Genomic DNA, 25,375 nt, shown 5'->3' on the forward strand with positions numbered 1-25,375 from the left:
TTTTTGCTCTTCTACTACTTGGGACAGTGTATCTTCATGTTTCAGAGCATTTGTATTTCAGTAGTCACATTGACTAAAGATGAACTGTGAGAGAAGCTTAATTATTTTCCATATACTTTTGGTATGATCTTATCTGACTACATTTTAAGTTTTATATCCTAGTAAAATCCATTTTAAATCATTTATTATTCAGTACTAAACCCTTTTATAAATTTCAAACTGAAATTTTTAAAAAGCAGTACTTATTTCTTGATGCATCGTTTTTATTAACATGTCTCTTAAGTGCTTCTATATCTCAAAAATATACAGGGTTTTTTTTCTTTCCTGTGCCTGTCAATTCTCATTACTTTCTTTTTGTTTTTTCCTCCTCACTTTTCACCTGCACTCCACAGATTTCCTCCTCTGATGCTCCTCTTCAGCCTTTGGTATCCTCTCCTTCTCTGCAAGCTGCTGTTGACAAAAATAAATTGGAGGTATGGTAATGTTTTAACCAGCTGCGTTATGTAGTGTTAAATGGTAAATTAACTTCCTTTTGCAGTGTGTCATTCGGGACCACTATAATAGTTCCTTATATTTTGAATGATCCCTAGAATTAAAACAGCAATTTCTAGAATTTTTTTATACCACAGCTATGGTTAAGGAACTTTGAATCTATATTTAGTTTCAGAATAACTGATTTATTGGTGCCATGGCTATATCTCAACAGTTAAAAGCAATTAGTTTTTTGTTGTTGTGCCCATTACTATCTTATACTTCCAGGAACTTTAAAAAAAAAAAAACAAAAAAAAACTTTTCTTTCTGTGATTCTTTTGTTAAAAGCACTTAAACAAAGTTAATGCCAAGTTTCTTTTTTAAGCAATAGTAAACACCATACAGATAAAACGTGGGTATTATGGGATCATGAGTTCAGAATCATCAATGATAACTGTTAGAATGCATTTTGGGTGGAAGTGGTTGGGGTGCATATACTACCACAGTGTATTTTTAAAGTCATCCCTACAAATATTTGAGAGTTTTAATTTCTTTTGACTCTTTATCTTTTTTTTTTTTTTTTTTGTTACATTGGCCTTAATAATTATTTTCAGTCATTCTTTCAACTAAAGTTCCAGGCATTCTTTCAACTATCATTTTTTCCCATAGACATGGGATAAATGATAAATGGTTGGCTAGATGTGTGGTATACGAAGACAAGATATAGCCCCTGCCCTCCAGGAGCTTACAGTCTAAGGCAAGAAAACAGATAACTATATAGCAGTTTATAATACAATATATTATGGGCTGTGATTGAAGTACGCTTACTGTACTGCAGTTAATACAGGAGGCATCATTTTAATGCATCTTATGCTCTGAATAAGCGTTAGATACAAGGAGGGATTAAGAAGAATTCCAAATAGGGAAACTAGCCTGTGAAAAAACATATGGGCAAAGCAGAGTGTTTGGGGAGTTGCAAAGTAGAATGGTATAACTGAAATATGAGTAGAACGGCCAGGCTCCTCTGTTTCTCATGAAGGAGCCTTCTCGTGAGCCCACTGAAGGAGTTTGATTCTGAAGGCTCGGGCACTTTAATGACGAGTTTTAAGCATTGGGGGGCGAGTGTGACAGGATCAGATTTTCATGTTGTAACACTACAGGCTCCATGGGGAGTGAATTTTGTGGTGATGGGTGAGGAAAAGAGTTAACCTATTATTCTAATCCAGGTGTAAAATGAGGGGGACATGCTTCAAAGTAGTAACAGGGAATGTAAAAGAGAATGTAATTTTTGAAATTTATTTTTTTTTTGAGATGGAGTCTTGCTCTGTTGCCAGGCTGAACTGCAGTGGTGCAATCTGGGCTCACTGCAACCTCCATCTCCAGGTTCAAGCGATTCTCCTGCCTCAGCCTCATGAGTAGCTGGGACTACAGGTGTGCACCACCACGCCCAGCTAATTTTTGTATTTTTAGTAGAGACGGGATTTTGCCATGTTGGCCAGGATGGTCTCGATCTCTTGGCCTTGTGATCTGCCCACCTCGGACTCCCAAAGTGTTGGGATTACAGGTGTAAGCCACCATGCCCGGCCAAGAGAGTGTAATTTTGAGAGGTCTTAAGAAGGTACAGTCCATGGAGTTTAGTAATTGATGTCTTGTGGAGGTGCTTTGGGAAGCCTTGTGACTTCCAGCTTGTATCTTGAGCATCTTAGTAGATGATGGTGCCAGTTAGCGAGATAAGGATACAAGCTGAAAAGAAGGAACAGGTTTGAGCAGAAAAGGAAAGAGGTGAATTAAAAGTTGGATGTGTTAAGTATGAGGTCACTGTGAAACATTGAGGTTATTTAGTAGGTGGTTGGATATACAGGTCTAGGTCCAGGGAAAAGAAAAGGGGAGGCGAGTAGTGAGAGAGAGAGAGCGCTTAAAAATTTGTGAAACTATGTCTTTTATTTGTTTATTTGTTGATTGATTGATTCATTTATTTGAGACGGAGTTTCGCTCTTGCCCAGTTTGGAGTACAATGGTGCGATCTCGGCTTATTGCAGCCTCCCACTGCAACCTCTGCCTCCTGGGTTCAAGCGATTCTCCTGCCTCAGCCTCCTGAGTAGCTGGGATTACAGGCATGTGCCACCACACATGACTAATTATGTAATTTTAGTAGGGATAGGGTTTCTCCATGTTGGTCAAGCTGGTCCCGAAATCCCGACCTCAAGTGATCCACCCACTTCAGCCTCCCAAAGTGCTGGGATTATAGGGGTGAGCCACCGTACCTAGCCCTATGTCTTTATTTAAATAACTCAAGTATAGTTTGATTATAATGAACCCAGTATGTACTTACGTCCGTCTTATTGGACTTGAATGTTTAACCAGTTTTCTTGCACAGGAGGTCAGCTGTTTCACTATGTCACTTGTGCATTTAACCACCAGGTTTCAAGAACTACTATTTTAAAATACAAAACACTGCAGTATTTTGTTCTTGCTGAGAAAATAGTTTAAAACAAATTAGGCTTTCACAGTACTCTTAGATCTTTTAGCAGCTTTTGATTCTATGGATGGGAGTCATCTGTGGGTCAAACTGCATGATAAGTTTAGAGCCCATTCTGTTAATATTACTTCAAAGCCTGTCTCCTAATACCACTGCCAGAATCAGAGTAGGTGACAGCTGTATTTTTATTATTTTTATTATACTTTAAGTTCTAGGATACATGTGCACAATATGCAGGTTTGATACATAGGTATACATGTGCCATATTGGTTTGCTGCACCCATCAACTCGTCATTTACATTAGGTATTTCTCTTAATGCTATCCCTCCCCCAACCTCCCAACCCCCGACAGACCCAGTGTGTGATGTTCCCTGCCCTGTGTCCAAGTGATCTCATTATTCAGTTCCCACCTATGAGTGAGAACATGCGGTGTTTGGTTTTCTGTCCTTGTGATAGTTTGCTGAGGATGATGGTTTCTAGCTTCATCCATGTCCCTGCAAAGGACATGAACTCATCCTTTTTTATGGCTGTGTAGTATTCCATGGTGTATGTGTGCCACATTTTCTTAATCCAGTCTATCATTGGTGGACATTTGGGTTGGTTCCAAGTCTTTGCTATTGTGAATAGTGCCGCAATAAACATACATGTGCATGTGTCTTGACAGCTGTATTTTTACAGCTGAATTCCAGTGTTAAAGAGTATCAAGTCATGCTCTCCCTCTAGTAAATGTAGCTAGCAAATTTGATTTGTTTTTAGTGATTTCATATGTGCCTACCAATGGGGTGATTAGGAAGTCAAACTTCTACTCATGACGCAATGGCCTTCTTGAGAAATAACTGTCTTCACCTGTGCTGGCTGCTCTACCAATATGCCATAGATTGAGTAGCTTATAAACAACAAAAATTTACTTCTCACAGTTCCAGAGGCTGGAAAGACAAAGATCAAGTCTCCTGCAGATTCTGTGTCTCACGAAGGGTCCACTTTCTAGTTCTTAAAACGGTGCATCTTTGTGCCCTCATATAGTGGGAAAGGGCTGGAAATCTCTCTGGGGCCTTTTTAATAAGGGTGTGAATCCTATTCATGAAGGTTTCATCCTCATGACTTAATCACTTCCCAAAGCCTTACCTCCTAATAATATCACATTGGGGATTAGGTTTTAACATGTGCATTTTAGGATGGACACAAACATTCAAACCATAGCAATGACTAATACCTCTGAGAGGTTCGGAAGCAACTCATTCTCAACGTATTTTTCTTTTCTTTTTTTTTTTTGAGACAGAGTTTGCTCCTGTCGCCCAGGCTGGAGTGCAGTGGTATAGTCTCAGCTCACTGCAACCTCTGCCTCCTAGGTTCAAGTGATTCTCCTGCCTCAGCCTCCCAAGTAGCCGGGATTACAGGTGCCCGCCACCATGCCCAGCTAATTTTTGTATTTTTAGTAGAGACAGGGTTTCACCATGTTGATCAGGCTGGTCTCGAACTTCTGATCTCAGGTGATCCGACTGCCTCGGCCTCCTGAAGTGCTGGGATTACAGGCATGAGCCACCATGCCTGGCCTCTTTCTCAGCATATTACTGAAACTGTTCTATCACATTGCTTTCTGCACCATAGTTTACTAAGAATGTATAGAAAATATTTTATATATAAAATTTTTCACATCCTATTTATTCTTTACTTATAAAATGGGGATAATATTTCTAACTTCATAAAGTTGTTATGAGGATTAAAAGAGCCAGAACAGTGTCTGTCACGTAGTAAGGGTTCAGAAAGTATTAGTTGTTACTGTAAGGAATAATAATAGCAATAATAAATAGCAAAGCTTCAGTGGACCACAGTGAGTAGTGAGACTTCCAAGTTTGGGCTCCATAGTCCCTCAGTCCTACCACTAGCTTTGATTAACTGTGTTGCTTTGGGCATTACTTCTTTTTTGTTTCTTCATTTGTAAGATGACAGTAGGTAAAGTTTTTATTGCAGAAAATTGTTGCAAAGATTACATTAGACAGTAAGGCACTTATCAACTGGCCCATGAGAGGCACTTAATAAGTGGTAGTTGTGGGCCGGGCATGGTGGCTCACGCCTATAATCCCAGCACTTTGGGAGGCTGAGGCAGGCGGATCACTAGGTCAGGAGATTGAGACCATTCTGGCTAGCACAGTGAAACCCCGTCTCTACTGAAAATACAAAAAATTAGCCAGGCATGGTGGCAGGTGCCTGTAGTCCCAGGTACTCGGGAGGCTGAGGCAGGATAATGGTGTGAACCCGGGAGGTGGAGCTTACAGTGAGCCGAGATCGTACCACTGCACTCCAGCCTGGGTGACAGAGTGAGACTCCGTCTCAAAAAAAAAAAAAAAAAAAGTGATAGTTGTGTTTTGGAAATGAAGGTTTTGATTTGGGAAATGGTTGAGTCAGCAATAGATAATGTTTCTAGTTATCCTTAAAGGGTTAGATCTTCCTTATTTCCAGTGTAAAGCCCAGGCACTTGAGTAGATATGAAGATCTTTTTTGAGAGTTATCCCAACTTTCTAGATAGTCTCTTCTGTCTGTGCTAGACTATGTTAATATCCTTGTGTTCAAGGGAAAATGTCACTTTTGACATATGCTCTTCTGGTAACTAAAGCATATAGATTCTTCAGGTTTTAGCACAAGTTCAACTTTATGTTGACTTTTATCCTGTTCCTGAAAAACATTATTAAAACATAATTTTAAATAATCCTAGTCTAAAGGAGCCTGAGATACAAACTGTCCAGATTCTGGAAATTCTATCCATGTATTCTCCCTTTGTTGCAAAGCAATATACCAATAGTTTGTTAGCTTTGTCCTCTGCTTAAATGCTTTCACTAATTGGTGAATTACTATTACAACACTCATTGCCTTTTATTAACGGGTAATAAAACAAAAGGTTGAAAAGAGAAATGCATTAGAATTTCCCTGTTCTTAAAATTGCAGTTGAAGACGTTGCTTATTCATGACCCAAATACAAAGATCTTTGCTATGAATTTCTTTTAAAATTTTGAACTAAGGTGAAAGTTTTTCCTTTCCTCTTTTTAAAATCACACAACAAACACTAAAATTTTAATGTGCTATATTTGTGTAGTGCTCTATAGTTTGCAGAGTTGCTTTCTAGGTTCTTAATGCCTTTCATTTTTTCTTTTTAGTGCTGAAATGCACATTAAATATATATCTAGTTTAATACTTACAAGACTATCACTGTGTAATGTATGTTGAAACTCAACGTTATTACCACTTTGAAAGCTCCCATGTGACTGTTCCTAAATAACCTCATCCCTTCTCCTTAAAGGTAATGAACATCCTGATTTTTATCATCATCGTCTTTATTTTTTGCTTTTTGAAATAGTTTTATACTAGTGTGTACCCTCTCCAACATCATACTTTTGCCTGTTTTTGAACTTTATATGAATGTTGCAAAGCACTTTGAACTTTTATTATTTCTCTCACATTATGGCCTAGGAGTTGCCAGTATTATCTTTCCTGATTGACAAATGGCGGATTTAGACTGACAGAGGTTGCATCAGACACCATTTTAAAGGCATAGGTACAAATGCAGCCTTTAGGTATTTTGAGTAAGTTCTGCATGTTTATCATGCTGCCTTCCCTAGGTTCATCAGTTTGTCTTTTCTTTTTTTGCTGTCAAGAAACTAAGGGCCAGATTAGTGTTTAGTTGCAGTAGACTTTCAGTTCTCAGTTTCTAGTCATCTCTTTCCTCTGAATGCCTTATGAATGCTCTTTGTTTAACCTCTTTTCATTTTCCTCTTTTGGCCCTTAAGATTTATTGTTGATACTTTTAATCGTTAAGTTTTTAACATTATATCTAATCCTTATTGGAAATGCAAATTGTGACTATCATAATGCCATTTATACTTTACCTCTACTGCCTTACACTAGTTAGTTGGCTGTGGTCCCCAAGCACTATCTTGAACATTCTTTTTCTCATGAGAAAATCACTGTATTTGCCCCTGTTTTTGAAGCAGAATCTGTGATGATAGACTGAAGTATCAGGGGAACCCACCCCAATATTTCAACGTAGGTTCTTTCTATTTTTCCCTAAGTGTCAGCCAGCCTGAGAAATAAAGAAAAAGAGTACAAAGAGAGGAATTTCACAGCTGGGCCGCCAGGGGTGACATCATACATCATGGTAGGACAGTGATGCCCACCTGAGCCACAAAACCAGCAGGTTTTTATTAAGGACTTCAGAAGGGGAGGGGGTGTACAAACAGGGAGTAGGTCACAAAGATCACATACTTCAAAGGACAAAAAGGAGAACAAAGATCACATGCTTCTGAGACCAATAAAGATCACAAGGCAAAGGTCAAAATCAAAAACTCCTGGTAAGGGTCTATGTTCAGCTGTGCACATGTTGTCTTGATAAACATCTTAAACAACAGAAAACAGGGTTTGAGAGCAGAGAACCAGTCTGACCTCAAATTTATCAGACTGTTTTTTTCCCCACCCTAATAAGCCTGAGGGTACTGCAGGAGACCAGGGCCTATTTCAGTCCTTATCTCAACCGCATAAGACAGACACTCCCAGAGGGGCTGTTTATAGACCTCCCCCCAGGAATGCAATTCTCTTCCTAGAGTATTAATATCGATATTCCTTGCTAGGAAAAGAATTCAGTGATCTCTTCCCTGCTTGCACGTCTGTTTATAGGCTCTCTGCAAGAAGAAAATTATGACTTTTTTTGCCCGACCCGACAGGCACTCAGACCTTATGGTTGTCTTCCCTTGTTCCCTAAAATCGCTGTTATTCTATTCTTTTTCAAGGTGCACTGATTTCATATTGTTCAGACACACATGTTTTACGATCAATTTGTACAGTTAACGCAGTCATCACAGTGGACCTGAGGTGATGTACATCCTCAGCTTATGAAGATAACAGGATTAAGAGATTAAAGTAAGACAGGTGTAAGAAATTATAAGAGTATTATTAGGGAAGTGATAAATGTCCATGAAATCTTCACAATTTATGTTCCTCTGCCGTAGCTCCAGCTTGTCCCTCCGTTAGGGGTCCCTAACTTCCTGCAACACTGAAGATATTTTGTGATTAAAAAAATGGATTTTATAGTCTTCCCCTTATATTTACCTATTATAATTTATCTTTGTGTAATAAAGAAGTCTGTCCTATCACTTAGTTTTTTTTTTTCTCATTCATAATTCAACTGCGTGATTGCTGTTAGGAAGTCGAACCTAATAGAAGGATATAGTGAGAATTTATTGAATGGAGAGCTCATTCATTTAAAACAAACACGAAACAAACCCTAATATATCAAAGAAGTTCTAAATTGTCTTAACTCTGTGCCTCTGTCTTAATTTTTTAACAGATATTCTTTGCTGTCATCAGCATATAACCTCAATGAGAATATGAATTTGCTATGTTTATTTACTATTATATTTCAGTAGCACACAGATATTGTAATTACTGAATATTTCTACCTTTTTAAAATGATGACGCTAATAAAAATGAGTCAAAAGTTGCCATTTTTAAAAAAAGTAAACTTATCAAAACTTTGGGCTGTGTTTTAGAAAGAAAAGGAAAAAAAAAAGGAAGAGAAAAAGAGAGAAAAGGAGCCAGAAAAACCGGCAAAACCACTTACAACTGAAAAGGTAAAATTCTTTTTAAAATTATTTTATTTTATTATTTTATTATTTTTTTTATTATACTTTAAGTTCTAGAGTACATGTGCACAACGTGCAGGTTTGTTACATATGTATACATGTGCCATGTTGGTGTGCTGCACCCATTAACTTGTCATTTACATTAGGTATATCTCCTAATGCTATCCCTCCCCGCTTCCCCCACCTCACAACAGGCCCCGGTGTGTGATGTTCCCCTTCCTGTGTCCAAGTGTTCTCATTGTTTAATTCCCACCTATGAGTGAGAATGTACAGTGTTTGGTTTTCTGTTCTTGTGATAGTTTGCTGAGAATGATGGTTTCCAGCTGCATCCATGTCCCTACAAAGGACATGAACTCATCCTTTTTTATGGCTGCATAGTATTCCATGATGTATATGTGCCACTTTTCTTAATCCAGTCTGTCATTGATGGACATTTGGGTTAGTTCCAAGTCTTTGCTATTGTGAATAGTGCCACAATAAACATATGTGTGCGTGTGTCTTTATAGCAGCATGATTTATAATACTTTGGGTATATACCTCGTAATGGCATGGCAGGGTCAAATGGTATTTCGAGTTCTAGATCCTTGAGGAATCGCCACACTGTCTTCCACAATGGTTGAACTAGTTTACAATGCCACCAACCGTGTAAAAGTGTTCCTATTTCTCCACATCCTGTCCAGCACCTGTTGTTTCCTGACTTTTTAATGATCGCCATTCTAACTGGTGTGAGATGGTATCTCTTTGTGGTTTTCATTTGCATTTCTCTGAAATGCAAAAGAAATTTGCATTTCTTCATTTGCATTTTTTGATGTTTATCATCATCAAAAAATGATGATGAACATTTTTTCATGTGTCTGTTGGCTGCATAAATGCAATGTCTTCTTTTGAGAAGTGTCTGTTCATATCCTTTGCCCACTTTTTGATGGGGTTGTTTGTTTCTTGTAAATTTGTTTAAGTTCTTTGTAGGTTCTGGATATTAGCCCTTTGTCAGATGAGTAGATTGCAGAAATGTTCTCCCATTCTGTAGGTTGCCTGTTCACTCTGATGGTAGTTTCTTTTGCTGTGCAGCTCTTTAGTTTAATTAGATCCCATTTGTCAATTTTGGCTTTTGTTGCCATTGCTTGTGGTGTTTTAGACATGAAGTCCTTGCCCATGCCTATGTCCTGCATGGTATTGCCTAGGTTTTCTTCTAGGGTTTTTATGGTTTTAGGTCTAACATTTAAGTCTGTAATCCATCTTGAATGAATTTTTTTATAGGGTGTAAGAAGGGATCCAGTTTCAGCTTTCTACTTATAGCTAGACAGTTTTCCCAGCACCATTTATTAAATAGGCAATCCTTTCCCCATTTCTTGTTTTTGTCAGGTTTGTCAAAGATCAGATGGTTGTAGATGTGTGGTATTATTTCTGAGGACTCTGTTGTGTTCTATTGGTCTGTATCTCTGTTTTGGTTACTGTAGCCGTGTAAAATACAGTTTGAAATCAGGTACGTGATGCCTCCAGCTTTGTTCTTTTGGCTTAGGATTTTCTTGACAATGCGGGCTCTTTTTTGGTTCCATATGAACTTTAAAGTAGTTTTTTTCCAATTCTGTGAAGAAAGTCATTGGTAGCTTAATGGGGATGGCACTGAATCTATAAATTACCTTGGGCAGTATGGGCATTTTCACGATATTGATTCTTCCTATCCATGAGCATGAAATGTTCTTCCATTTGTTTGTGTTCTTTTTTATTTCATTGAGCAGTGGTTTGTAGTTCTCCTTGAAGAGGTCCTTTACATCCCTTGTAAGTTGGCTTACTAGGTATTTTATTCTCTTTGTAGCGATTGTGAATGGGAGTTCACTCATGATTTGGCTCTCTGTTTTTCTGTTATTGGTGTGTAAGAATGCTAGTGACTTTTGCACATGATTTTGTATCCTGGGACTTTGCTGAAGTTGCTTATCAGCTTAAGGAGATTTGGGGCTGAGACGATGGGGTTTTCTAAATATACAGTCATGTCATGTGCAAACAGGGACAATTTGACTTCCTCTTTTCCTAATTGAATACCCTTTATTTCTTTCTGTTGCCTGATTGCTCTAGCCAGAACTTCCAATACTATGTTGAATAGGAGTGGTGAGAGAGGGCATCCCTGTCTTATGCCAGTTTTCAAGTGGAATGCTTCCAGTTTTTCCCCATTCAGTATGATATTGGCTGTGGGTTTGTCATAAATAGCTCTTATTATTTTGAGATACATTCCATGAATACCGAATTTATTGAGAGTTTTTAGCATGAAGGGCTGTTGAATTTTGTCAAAGGCCTTTTCTACATCTATTGAGATAATCATGTGGTTTTTGTCTTTGGTTCTGTTTATATGCTGGATTACGTTTATTGATTTGCGAATGTTGAACCAGCCTTGCATCCCAGGAATGAAGCCCACTTCCTGGGATAAGCTTTTTGATCCTTGTGGATAAGCTTTTTGATGTACTGCTGAATTCGGTTTGCCAGTATTTTATTGAAGATTTTTGCATCAATGTTCATCAGGGATATTGGTCTAAAATTCTCTTTTTTTTGTTGCGTCTCTGCGAGGCTTTGGTATCAGGATGATGTTGGCCTCATAAAATGAGTTAGGGAGCATTCCCTCTTTTTCTGTTGATTGGAATAATTTCAGAAGGAATGGTACCAGCTCCTCCTTGTACCTCTGGTAGAATTTGGCTGTGAATCTGTCTGGTCCTGGACTTTTTTTGGTTGGTAGGCTATTAATTATTGCCTCACTTTCAGAGCCTGTTAACTGGTCTATTCAGAGATTGAACTTCTCCCTGTTTTCGTGTTGGGAGAGTGTATGTGTCCCGGAATTTATCCGTTTCTTCTAGGTTTTCTAGTGTATTTGCGTAGAGGTGTTTATAGTATTCTCTGATGGTAGTTTGTATTTTTGTGGGGCCAGTGGTGACATCCCCTTTATCATTTTTTATTGCGTCTATTTGATTCTTCTCTCTTTTCTTCTTTATTAGTCTTGCTAGCAGTCTATCAATTTTGTTGATCTTTTCAAAAAACCAGCTCCTGGATTCATTGATTTTTTTGGAGGGTTTTTTGTGTCTCTATCTCCTTCAGTTCTGCTCTGATCTTAGTTATTTCTTGCCTTCTGCTAGCTTTTGAATGTGTTTGCTCTTGCTTCTCTAGTTCTTTTAATTGTGACGTTAGGGTGTCAATTTTAGATCTTTCCTGCTTTCTCTTGTGGCCATTTAGTGCTATAAATTTCCCTCCACACAGTGCCTTAAATGTGTCCCAGAGATTCTGGTATGTTGTATCTTTGTTCTCATTGGTTTCAAAGAACATCTTTATTTCTGCCTTCATTTTGTTATGTACCAAGTAGTTATTCAGGAGCAGGTTGTTCAGTTTCCATGTAGTTGAGTGTTTTTGAGTGAGTATCTTAATCTTGAATTTTAGTTTGATTGCACTGTGGTCTGAGAGACAGTTTGTTATAATTTCTATTCTTTTACGTTTGCTGAGGAGTGCCTTCTAACTATGTGGTCAGTTTTGGAATAAGTGCGATGTGCTGAGAATAATGTATGTTCTGTTGATTTGGGGTGGAGAGTTCTGTAGATGTCTATTAGGTCAGCTTGGTGCAGAGTTGAGTTCAATTCCTGGATATCCTTGTTAACTTTCTGTCTTGTTGATTTGTCTAATGTTGACAGCGGGGTGTTAAAGTCTCCCATTATTATTGTATGGGAGTCGAAGTCTCTTGTAAGTCTCCAAGGGCTTGCTTTATGAATCTAGGTGCCCCTGAATTTGGTGCAATATATTTAGGATAGTTAGCTCTTTTTGTGAATTGATCCCTTTACCATTATGTAATGGCCTTCTTGTCTGTTTTGATCTTGTTGGTTTAAAGTCTGTTTTATCAGAGACTAGGATGCAACCCCTGCCTTTTTTTGTTTTCCATTTGCTTAATAGATCTTCCTCCATCCCTTTATTTAGAGCCTGTGTGTGTCTCTGCATGTGAGATGGGTCTCCTGGATACAGCAAATTGATGGGTCTTGACTCTTTATCCCATTTGGCAGTCTGTGTCTTATAATTGGAGCATTTAGCCTGTTTATATTTAAGGTTAATATTGTTATGTGTGAACTTAATCCTGTTATTATGTTAGCTGGTTATTTTGCTCGTTAGTTGATGCAGTTTCTTCCTAGCATCAATAGCCTTTACATTTTGGCATGTTTTTGTAGTGGCTGGTACCGGTTGTTCCTTTCCATGTTTAGTGCTTCCTTCAGGAGCTCTTGTAGGGCAGGCCTGGTGGTGACAAAATCTCTCAGCATTTGCTTGTCTGTAAAGGATTTTATTTCTCCTTCACTTATGAAACTGAATTTGGCTGGATATGAAATTCCGGGTTGAAAATTCTTTTCTTTAAGAATGTTGAAAATTGGCCCCCACTGTCTTGTGGCATGTAGAGTTTCTGCTGAGAGATCTGCTGTTAGTCTGGTGGACTTCCCTTTGTGGGTAACCTGACCTTTCTCTCTGGCTGCCCTTAACATTTTTTCCTTCATTTCAACTTTGGTGAATCTGACAGTTATGTGTGTTGGAGTTGCTCTTCTCGAGGAGTATCTTTGTGGTGTTCTCTGTATTTCCTGAATTTGAATGTTGGTCTGCCTTGCTAGGTTGGGGAAGTTCTCCTGGATAATGCTCTGCAGAATGTTTTCCAACTTGGTTCCATTCTCCCCGTCACTTTCAGATACACCACTCAGACGTAGATTTGATCTTTTCACATAGTCCCATATTTCTTGGAGGCTTTGTTCATTTCTTTTTACTCTTTTTTCTGTAAACTTCTCTTCTTGCTTCATTTCAGTCATTTGATCTTCAATCACTGATATACCCTTCCTTCCAGTTGATCGAGCCGGTTACTGAATCTTGTGCATTTGTCACGTAGTTCTTGTGTCATGGTTTTCATCTCTATCAGGTCGTTTAAAGATTTCTCTGCATTGGTTATTCTAGTTAGCCATTCGTCAAATCTTTTTTCAAGGTTTTTAGTTTCTTTGCACTGGGTTCGTAATTCCTCCTTTAACTCAGAGAAGTCTGATTGTCTGAAATGTTCTTCTCTCAAATCGTCAAAGTCATTCTCTGTCCAGCTTTGTTCCATTGCTGGAGAGGAGCTGCATTCCTTTGGAGGGGGAGAGGTGCTCTGATTTTTAGAATTTCCAGCTTTTCTGTACTGCTTTTTCCCCATCTTTGTGGTTTTATCTACCTTTGGTCTTTGATGATGGTGATGTACAGATAGGGTTTTGGTGTGGATGTCCTTTCTGTTTGTTTTTCCTTCTAACAGTCAGGACCCTCAGCTGCAGGTCAGTTGGAGTTTGCTTGAGGTCCCCTCCAGACCTTGTTTGCCTGGGTATCAGCAGCGGAAACTGCAGAAGAGTGAATATTGCTGAACAGCAAATGTTGCTGTCTGATCGTTCCTCTGGAAGGTTTGTCTCAGAGGTGTACCCAGCCGTGTGAGGTGTGAGGTGTCAGTCTGCCCCTAGTTGGGGGGATGTCTCCCAGTTAGGCTACTCGGGAGTCAGGGACCCACTTGAGCAGACAGTCTGTCCATTCTCAGGTCTCAAACTCTGTGCTGGGAAAACCACTGCTCTCTTCAAAGCTGTCAGACAGGGACATTTATATCTGCAGAGGTTTCTGCTGCCTTTTGTTTGGCTATGAACTGTCCCCAGAGGTGCAGTCTGCAGAGGCAGGCAGTCCTCCTTGAACTGCCGTGGGCTCCACCCAGTTCGGGCTTCCCGGCTGCTTTGTTTACCTACTTAAGCCTCAGCAATGGTGGTCACCCCTCCCCCAGTCTCACTGCTGCCTTGCAGTTAGATCTCAGACTGCTGTGCTAGCTGTGCTAGCAACCAGGAAGGCTCTGTGGGCGTGGGACCCTCCGAGCCTGGTGCGGGATATAATCTCCTGGTGTGCCGTTTGCTAAGACCCTTGGTAAAGCCTGTATTAGGGTGGGAGTGACCCGATTTTCCAGGTGTTGTGTTCATGCCCCAGTGAGATGAACCCGGTACCTCAGTTGGAAATGCAGAAATCACCCGTCTTCTGTGTCACTCATGCTGGGAGCTGGAGGCCGGAGCTGTTCCTATTCGGCCATCTTGGCATGGATCTCAGATTCTTTTTTTTTTTTAAATCTATTAGGATTACCATTTTATTTGTATACTTACATATTAGTGACTTTCTGGATATTTATAATATGTAAATAATCATTATTTTCAACAAGCAATTGTTGAGTGAATGCTGTGTGCTCAGCATGTCCTTCTAGCTTGTCCCTATATTATTTGCCATCAGTTATCTATATGTGTGGGTGTAAATTATCTGAGTTCCTTGGAGGCAGGTACTCTCCTGTGAATGACATCGAGAATGGTGTTTTTAGCTTTCATACACAGACTTAGAAGACTTAGAATTTTAGAGAATGAAGAGACGTAAATGAAAGGAGCTTCAGAAAAGACTCTGTGCTTAAGGTTAGCCTTTGAGCTACCTCTTAAATCATAGGTAGGATTAAGGTGGAAGACAGGGGTACATGTTTAAGAGAACAGCCTAAAGAATGCATGAAAAGTGTAAATAAAATATGTTTAGAAAAATAGTGAATTTTAAGAAAAGGATTTGTCTGTATATAGAAAGTAGTGAAAAATAAGACCAGAGTGGTAGATTCAACTCAAATTGTAAATGTTTATTCTTCTGGGGGGAGGAAAGGCTGTGAGCAGCACTTCAAGTTCTAAAGCACATGGTACTCCTAATTCAGAAGGTGTTTTTGAAGATTATTTTAGCAGGGATATGCAGGATAGATGTGATTAGGTGAAGCAGAGGTAGTGAGAACGTTGTACTTTGTAAAGGGATTGGTTAAATATTCATGGTGGTTTGGCTTTGAATGCATTTCATCATAAGAGCATGGAATCATACTAAGAGAATTGTCAGTAAAGGGAGCATCCTTGATTTTAGTTGTTGAAATTTTACACTTGATCTTAGCCAAAAGGCCGAGAAGCGATAGTTGTTGAAATTTTAAAAATCAACTTTGTTGAGGCATAAATTGCATACTGCAAAAGTACATCCATTAAAGTACATAATAGAAGTACTGTATATAAGAAAGAAGGTCCATTCTGCTGTTCAACATTTGGATTATCTAGAGGTTTTAACTATTCTAAATAATGCTGCTTTGAAACTTTTGTATATGGAATCTAAGCTTGTATTTTTTTAGGGTGACTTACTAGTGGAATTTCTGCATCATAAAGTATGTGCATCTTCAAGTTTACTGGATAATGTCAAACATTTTTCCAAAGTGTATACCAAAGGTACTCTTACCATCAAAGTAACTTCACGTTCTCTGAAACACATAGTGTTGTCAGTCAGGGATTTTAGCATTTGTGATACGGTGAGTATGTAATGGTATCTCATTAAATTTTAGTGTTCATTTCCTTGATTACAAAATGAGACTCGGTGCCTTTTCATGTCTTTTTTGCTTTCTTTTTTTCACTATAGCTTCATTTATTTTACATTTAAAAAATGAAAATAATACATGTGAAAATATGGCACATGTTTTTTAAAAGGTGGAACTTTAAATGGGGTATGATGGTGCACATCTGTAGTCCCCAGCTACTTGGGAGGCTGAGGTGGGAGGATCACTTTAGCCCAGGAATTTGAGGCTGCAGTGTGCTATGATCATACCTGTGAATAGCCACTGCACTGGATCCAGCATGGATAATACAGCAAGACCCCTTTAAAAAAAAAAATACAGAAGGGAATGAAAAACAAAAATCTTCCTTTTCATAGGCTTGGTTCAGGTCTTTTGCCAATTTTTCTGTTGGATTGCCTGCTTTTCCTCATTGATTTGTAGCTGTCTATACACATATACATACGTATAGGAGATGCTAGTCCTTTTTCAGTTAAGTGTTTGCAAATACCTTATTTCTTCATTATGGCTAATTTTGTTTCTGTTTTAATTTATTTTATTTTAATTTTTTAATTATTATACTTTAAGTTCTAGGGTACATGTGCACAACATGCAGGTTTGTTACACAGTTATACATGTGCCATGTTGGTTTGCTGCACTCATCAACTCGTCATTTAAATTAGGTATTTCTCCTAATGCTATCCCTCCCACAGCCCCCCACCCCTTGACAGGCCCCAGTGTGTGATGTTCCCTGCCCTGTGTCCAAGTGTTCTCATTGTTCAGTTCCCACCTATGAGTGAGAACTTGCGATGTTTGGTTTTCTGTCCTTACGATAGTTTGCTGAGAATGATGGTTTCCAACTTCATCCATGTCCCTGTAAAGGACATGAACTCGTCCTTTTGTTATGGCGCATAGTATTCCATGGTGTATATGTGCCACATTTTCATAATCCAGTCTGTCATTGATGGACATTTGGGTTAGTTCCAAGTCTTTGCTATTGTGAATAGTCCTGCAATAAACATACGTGTGCGTGTGTCTTTATAGCAGCATGATTTACAATCCTTTGGGTATATACCCAGTAATGGCATGGCAGGGTCAAATGGTATTTCGAGTTCTAGATCCTTGAGGAATCGCCACACTCTCTTCCAGAATGGCTGAAGTAATTTACACCACCACCAGCAGTGTAAAAGTGTTCCTATTTCTCCACATCCTGTCCAGCACCTGTTGTTTCCTGACTTTTTAATGATCGCCATTCTGACTACCATGAGATGGTATCTCTCTGTGGTTTTCATTTGCATTTCGGTAATGACCAGTGATGATGAGTATTTTTTCATGTGTCTGTTGGCTGCATAAATGCAATGTCTTCTTTTGAGAAGTGTCTGTTCGTATCCTTTGCCCACTTTTTGATGGGGTTGTTGGTTTTTTTCTTGTAAATTTGTTTAAGTTCTTTGTAGGTTCTGGATATTAGCCCTTTGTCAGATGAGTAGATTGCAGAAATGTTCTCCCATTCTGTAGGTTGCCTGTTCACTCTGATGGTAGTTTCTTTTGCTGTGCAGCTCTTTAGTTTAATTAGATCCCATTTGTCAATTTTGGCTTTTGTTGCCATTGCTTGTGGTGTTTTAGACATGAAGTCCTTGCCCATGCCTATGGGTCCTGCATGGTATTGCCTAGGTTTTCTTCTAGGGTTTTTATGGTTTTAGGTCTAACATTTAAGTCTGTAATCCATCTTGAATGAATTTTTTTTATAGGGTGTAAGAAGGGATCCAGTTTCAGCTTTCTACTTATAGCTAGACAGTTTTCCCAGCACCATTTATTAAATAGGCAATCCTTTCCCCATTTCTTGTTTTTGTCAGGTTTGTCAAAGATCAGATGGTTGTAGATGTGTGGTATTATTTCTCAGGCCTCTGTTCTGTTCCATTCGTGTATCTCTCTGTTTTGGTACCAGTATCATGCTGTTTTGGTTACTGTAGCCTTGTAGTATAGTTTGAAATCAGGTAGCATGATGCCTCCAGCTTTGTTCTTTTGGCTTAGGATTGTCTTGGCTATGCGGGCTCTTTTTTGGTTCCATATGAACTTTAAAGTAGTTCTTTCCAATTCTGTGAAGAAAGTCATTGGTAGCTTAATGGGGATGGCATTGAATCTATAAATTACCTTGGACAATATGGCCACTTTCACGATATTGATTCTTCCTATCCATGAGCATGAAATGTTCTTCCATTTGTTTGTGTCCTCCTATTTCGTTGAGCAGTGGTTTGTGGTTCTCCTTGAAGAGGTCCTTTACATCTCTTGTAAGCTGGATTCCTAGGTATTTTATTCTCTTTGTAGCAATTGTGAATGGGAGTTCACTCATGATTTAGTGCTCTGTTTGTCATTGTTGTATAGGAATGCTTGTGATTTTTGTACCTTGATTTTGTATCCTGGGACTTTGCTGAAGTTGCTTCTCAGCTTAAGGAGATTTGGGGCTGAGACAATGGCGTTTTCTAAATATACAACCATGTCATCTGCAAACAGGGACAGTTTGACTTCCCCTTTTCCTAATTGAGTACTCTTGTTGAGCTCTTATTATTTTGAGATACATTCCATCAATACTTAGTTTATTGAGAGTTTTTAGCATGAAGGGCTGTTGAATTTTTCATAGGCCTTTTCTGCATCTATTGAAATAATCATGTGGTTTTTGTCATTGGTTCTGTGTCGGTGATGGATTATGTTTATTGATTTCCGGTTGTTGAACTAGCTTTGAATCATGAAGCCAACTTGATTGTGGTCGATAAGCTTTTTGATGTGCTGCTGGATTCAGTGTGCTGGTATTTTATTGAAGATTTTTGCATCGATGTTCATCAGGGATATTGGTCTAAAATTCTCTTTTTTTGTTGTGTCTCTGCCAGGCTTTGGTATCAGGATGATGTTGGCCTCATAAAATGAGTTAGGGAGGATTCCCTCTTTTTCTATTGATTAGAATAGTTTCAGAAGGAATGGTACCAGCTCCTCTTTGTACCTCTGGTAGAATTTGACTGTGAATCCGTCTGGTCCTGGACTTTTTTTGATTGGTAGGCTATTAATTATTGCCTCAATTTTAGAGCCTGTTATTGGTCTATTCAGAGATTCAGCTTCTCCCTGATATAGTCTTGGGAGGGTGTATGTGTCCAGGAATGTATCAATTTCTTCTAGATTTACTAGTTTATTTGCGTAGAGGTGTTTATAGTATTCTCTGATGGTAGTTTGTATTTCTGTGGGGTCGGTGGTGATATCCCCTTTATCATTTTTTATTGCGTCTATTTGATTCTTCTTTCTTTTCTTCTTTATTAGTCTTGCTAGCAGTCTATCAATTTTGTTGATATTTTCAAAAAACCACCTCCTGGATTCATTGATTTTTTGAGAGGTTTTTATGTTTCCATCTCCTTCAGTTCTGCTCTGATCTTAGTTATTTCTTGCCTTCTGCTAGCTTTTGAATGTGTTTGCTCTTGCTTCTCTAGTTCTTTTAATTGTGACGTTAGGGTGTCAATTTTAGATCTTTCCTGCTTTCTCTTGTGGCCATTTAGTGCTGTAAATTTCCCTCTACACAGTGCCTTAAATGTGTCCCAGAGATTCTGGTATGTTGTATCTTTGTTCTCATTGGTTTCAAAGAACATCTTTATTTCTGCCTTCATTTCATTATTCATCCAGTAGTTATTCAGGAGCAGGTTGTTCAGTTTCCATGTAATTGTGTGGTTTTGAATTAGTTTCTTAATCCTGAGTTCTAATTTGATTGGATTTGGTCTGAGAGATAGTTGTGATTTCTGTTCTTTTGCATTTGCTGAGCAGTGCTTTACTTCCAGTTATGTGGTCAATTTTAGAATAAATGTGATGTGGTGCTGAGAAGAATGTATATCCTGTTGATTTGGGGTAGAGAGTTCTATAGATATCTATTAGGTCCGCTTGGTACAGAGCTGAGTTCAAGTCCTGAATATCCTTATTAACCTTGTGTCTTGTTGATTTGCCTAATATTGACAGCGAGGTGTTAAAGTCTCCCATTATTATTGTGTGGGAGTCTAAGCCTCTTTGTAGGTCTCCAAGTACTCACTTTGTGAATCTGGGTGCTCCTGTATTTGGTGCATATATATTTAGGATAGTTAGCTCTTCTTGTTGAATTGATCCCTTTACCATTATGTAATGGCCTTTTTTGTCTCTTTTGATCTTTGTTGGTTTAAAGTCTGTTTTATCAGAGACTAGGATTGCAACCCCTGTTTTTTTTGCTGTTCATTTGCTTGGTAAATCTTCCTCTATCCATTTATTTTGAGCCTGTGTCTGTCTCTACACGTGAGATGGGTCTCCTGAATACAGCACCTGATGGGTCTTGACTCTTATCTAATTTGTCAGTCTGTGTCTTTTAATTGGGGCATTTAGCTCATTTACATTTAAGGTTAATATTGTTATGTGTGAATTTAATTCTGTCATTGTGCTGTTAGGTGGTTATTTTGTCCATTAATTCATGCAGTTTCTTCATAGCTTCAATGGTCTTTACGATTTGGCATGTTTTTGCAGTGGTTGGTACTGGTTGTTCCTTTCCATGTTTAGTACTTCCTTCAGGAGCTCTTGTAAGGCAGGCCTGGTGGTGACAAAATCTCTCAGCATTTGCTTGTCCGTAAAGGATTTTATTTCTCCTTCTCTTGTGAAACTTCGTTTGACTGGATATGAAATTCTGGGTTAAAAATTCTTTTCTTTCAGAATGTTGAATGTTTGCCCCCACTCTCTTCTGACTTGTAAGGTTTCTGCCGAGAGACCGCTGTTAGTCTGATGGACTTCCCTTAGTTGGTAACCTGACCTTTCTCTCTGGCTGCCCTGAACACTTTTTCCTTCATTTCAACCCTGGTGAATCTGCCACTTTTGTGTCTTGGGGTTGCTCTTCTTCAAGAGTATCTTTGTGGTGTTCTCTGTTTTTCCTGAATTTGAATGTTGGTCTGTCTTGCTAGGTTGGGTAAGTTCTCCTGGACAATATCCTGAAGAGCGTTTTCTCACTTGGTTCTATTCTTCCCATCCCTTTCAGGAACATCAGTCTGACGTATTTGGTCTTTTCATATAGTTTCATATTTCTTGGAGTGTTTGTTGATTTCTTTTTACTCTTTTTTCTCTAATCTTGTCTTCTCGCTTTATTTCATTAATTTGATCTTTAATCACTGATATCCTTTCTTCCACTTGATGGAATCAGCTACTGAAGCTTGTGCATGTGTCACAAAGTTCTCGTGCCATGGTTTTCAGATCCATCAGGTCTTTTAAGGTCTTCTCTGCACTGTTTATTCCAGTTAGCCATTCGTCTAACCTCTTTTCAAGGTTTTTAGCTTTCTTGCGATGGGTTAGAACATATTCCTTTAGCTCCGAGAAATTTGTTATTACCGACCTTTTGAAGCCTACTGCTGTCAACTCATCAAAGTCATTCTCCATTAGCTTTATTCCGTTGCTGGCGAGGAGCTGTGATCCTTTGGAGGAGAAGAGGCGCTCTGGTTTTTAGAATTTTCAGCTTTTCTGCCCTGATTTCTCCCCATCTTTGTAGTTTTATCTATCTTTGGTCTTTGATATTGGTGACCTACAGATGGGGTTTTGGTGTGGATCTCCTTTTTGTTGATACTGATGCTATTCCTTTCTCCTTGTTAGTTTTCCTTCTAACAGTCAGGTCCCTCCACTGCAAGTCTGTTGGTGTTTGCTTGAGGTCCACTCCAGACTCTGTTTGCTTGGGTATCACCAGCAGAGGCTGCAGAACAGCAAATATTGAAGAGCACTAAATACTGCTGCCTGATCCTTCCTCTGGAAGCTTCATGCCAGAGGAGTACCCACCTGTGTGAGGTGTCTGTCAGCCGGTACTGGGAGGTGTCTCCCAGTTAGGCTACATGGGGGTCAGGGACCCTCTTGAGGAGGCAAGTGTGTCCATTCTCAGAGCTCAAATGCTATGCTGGGAGAACCACTGCTCTCTTCAGAGCTGTCAGGGAGGGACGTTTAAGTCTGCAGAAGTTTCTGCTGCCTTTTATTCAGCTATGCCCTGCCCACTGAGGTGGAGTCTATAGAGGCAGTGAGCCTTGCTGAGCTGCGGTGGGCTCTATCAAGTTTGAGCTTCCCAGCCATTTTGTTTACCTACTGAAGCCTCAGCAAGAGCGGATGCGTGTCCCCTTGCCTGGCTGCAGCTTCGCAGTTCGATCTCAGACTGCTGCGCTAGTAGTGAGTGTGGGACCTGCCAAGCCAGGCACAGGAGAGAATTTCCTGGTCTATCAGTTGCTAAGACCATGGGAAAAGCACAGTGTTTAGGCAGGAGTATCCCGTTTTTCCAGGTACAGTCTGTCATGGCTTCCCTTTGCTAGGAAAGGGAAATCCCAGACCCCTTGTGCTTTCCCAGTGAGGTGATGCCCCGCCCTGCTTCAGCTCGCCCTCTGTGGGCCGCACCCACTGTGCAACCAGTCCCAGTGAGATGAACCAGGTACCTCAGTTGGAAATGCAGAAATCACCCATCTTCTGTGTCGATCACGCTGGGAGGTGCAGACTGGATGTTCCTATTCAGCCATCTTGGATGAAGATCCACCTCTTCATGTGTTTGAAAGAAGGTGCTTGACAGGACTTATTTATTCTAGAATTGGTTTTTTCAAGTCAAACTTATTTCTATAAGTAATTAAAGCCATTAATATAGTTCTTGACACATTGTAATAGCTTAATAAGCAGTTAAATATATATTATTTGGGAGTTGGAAGGAACCATACTTATCTCGTTTAAGTTCCTTATTTTATAAAGAAGTAAACTAAATCCTCGAAGAACCTAAAGTCTCTCAGAAGTGAGTTGCTCAGTGTTAGCAGTTGCTGGCAGCTCAGGAATTTGAACCCAGGTCTTCTGGTTTCAAGCCCTGTGTTGTGTGTGTGTGTGTGTGCGTGTATTTCCATTTGACATATATGTCTTTAGGTTCCTTTCTTCTTGCAATTTAAAGTGCTATTGTACATTCTACATAATTTTATAATGAATTATCCAGGCTTCCCTATAAAAGAACTGTGTTCATATGTAACCTCATCCCATACTATGCTAATTAGGGAATTAATAACTTTCATTGATTTGTTAGTTTCTAGTTAGCCGCTTCTTCCTTCTGTAAGCTTGTTTTCCTTGAGCAGTCTACTACTTTTGTTTAAATTGTATTTTGTTTATACCTAAGTCTCATTGAGGTTTACATTTTTGTAGTGTTCCAGCAACTATTACTAATTAGGTCAGTTGGAGCTAGGCTTACTTTTTTTTTCTGGGAGGAGAAAGGTAAAACCTAAAAAATGTAATGAATCAAGTGACTAATAAGGCAGATGCCTTTGATATTTAAATAGATATCTCTCTTTTATGCTTAAGATATGCCAGTAGAAAATTGTATGTAAATTTCGTTTTTTCTATAATACTCTGTCATTCATTGGACATTTCTGGTTAATTCACTTAGTTTAGATTTATGTACTAGGGTGTGTCTCAAGTAATCAATGATCTATAAATATGTTTCTGTAGATGAGGAGTACTCTATTAAAGGAATGTTTTATGGGTTATCTTTCAGTTTAATCAGATTTTAATTTCTCCTTTGGACATTTCTGAATTTTATAGGTTTTCTCAAAGGTTTATATATCAAAGCATGGAACATGGAAAATAATCATTTCTTTGCTGGCAAAAAAAGTTAAGCCTGTTTAAGGTGATTGTTATTCTTTTCTGGTTACACTACTATTTATTACAACATATTATATATACAAGTGACACTAGAATAATGCTGGAGTTGTGTCCCTGATCCCCACTGTGCAGATGAAAATCCTCATATAACTTTTGATTCCTCAGAAACTTGACCAGTAATAACCTATTGTTGACTGGAAGCTTTATAAATAACATAAACAGTCAATACATATTTTGTATGTCACATGTATTAGATATTGTATTCTTCTTAAAGTAAGCTAGAGAAAATAAAATGTTATTAAGAAAATCAGAAAGAAGAGAAAATATATTTACTGTTCATTAAGTGGAAGTAGATCATCATAAAGGTTTTTATCATCATCATCTTCATGTTGAGTTGACTGAGGAGGAAGAAGAAGAAAAGGTGCTGGTCTTCCTGTCTCAGAGGTGGCAGAGGTGCAAAAAAATCCACGTGTAAGTGTATCCATGCAGTTTAAACCCATGTCGTTCAGCGGTCAACTGTACTTACTATGTATAAAGTTCTGAAACTTCGGATCGTATATTAAGAAATGTAATGTAGGAATCAGCAAACTTTTTTCTGTGAAGAACCAGATAGTAAATATTTTAAGCTGTAGACCGTAAGGTGTCTTTCACAACTACTGTTTGCTTGTAGCATGAAAGCAGAAAGTGAATGTGTTCCATGAAAACTATTTTTAAAAACAGGTAGCCAAATTTGTTGAGACACTTCCTTCCCCAACTCCTTAGAGTGAGAAACGGTTGCCATGGAAGAAGCAGGGTCAGGTGGAGAGCCAGGCTCCTGATCCATCAGTCACTTAACTGCACAGAGGCTCGTTTTCTTTATTTATTAAATGATAAGGTTTGCCTCAATGATCTCTAGAGCCTCTTCTGCCAATAAATAGCTTTAAATTTAGAATTGCTTGTTTCACCTATTGAACATAGGGGCTGATTCCAAACATCATCTAACAGTATCCTGAAAGGTGGATTTCAGATATCTACAGAATTAGCTTTTATTCAGTGACTTTTCCTCATTATTATTTCAAACTGGTTTCTCGCCCACCTTAGTTACTACTCTCTTTAATCAGTTTTTTTTTTTTTTTCTGTTAAAACACAAAGTGTAATTTAGGAGAAAATATAACCATTTATTCCTAGTGCAGCCTATTTCTCTCTCTCTCTCTTTATGTGTGTGTGTGTGTGTGTCTGTGTGTATGTGTGTACACACCTACTGGTTTCTTGTATATATGCCTTGGTGGAGTATTCTTAGTTTAAAATAGATTGTTTTCATTTGGCACAGAGTCCCTAAAGTATGTATTGTGAATTTTTTAATGTAAAATAATGTCTCTTGTGCAGATATTTGCCATTAGCTTCTTGAAGTTTTTAAGAGAAAATCGATTCACAAAGTATATAAAAGTAGAATACAAATTCCAGGAAGGAAAGTGGAGAAGCAGTAACACTGTAAGAGAAGACCACTACTTTTGATAATACATACTTACCAGCATCAATACATTTATCTCAAGATACAGCAAGTATTTGAAGTATTTGGGTATTTAAGGAGATAATGTAGATGAATACCGATTTAAAAAATAATTAGTTGGGAAAGAAATGAAAACAGCCATCAAATTTCCTCATTGAACAAATCTTTTATGTTAGTACAATTTAAAAAATACGTTTGTACTTGATAAATATGTCATCGAACCTATTAATAATGTAAGCACAAGATAACAATTACAAATCTATTGAACTTGAAATTTCAGTATAACA

General features: G+C 38.6%; 1 protein-coding gene across 8 annotated transcripts in view; it reads left to right on the forward strand.

Moving 5' to 3' along the window:
* SMAP1 (small ArfGAP 1) overlaps positions 1 to 25,375 on the forward strand; it is a 201,727-nt gene that overhangs the window by 122,900 nt on the left and 53,452 nt on the right. For 5 of the 8 annotated variants that reach the window (XM_033217590.1, XM_033217588.1, XM_033217594.1 and 2 more), the window contains 2 exons: positions 393 to 473; positions 8,488 to 8,568. The exons of 1 other annotated variant lie outside the window; for it this stretch is intronic. In XM_033217590.1, coding sequence (XP_033073481.1) covers positions 393 to 473; positions 8,488 to 8,568 — 162 coding nt within the window. The remainder of the gene's footprint in view (positions 1 to 392; positions 474 to 8,487; positions 8,569 to 25,375) is intronic. 2 more of the 8 variants (XM_033217589.1, XM_033217595.1) reach the window with 1 other exon arrangement.

Source organism: Trachypithecus francoisi, unplaced genomic scaffold (genome assembly GCF_009764315.1).
Source record: "Trachypithecus francoisi isolate TF-2019V2 unplaced genomic scaffold, Tfra_2.0 Lachesis_group10, whole genome shotgun sequence".
In the NCBI taxonomy this organism is placed as follows: Eukaryota; Metazoa; Chordata; class Mammalia; order Primates; family Cercopithecidae; genus Trachypithecus; species Trachypithecus francoisi.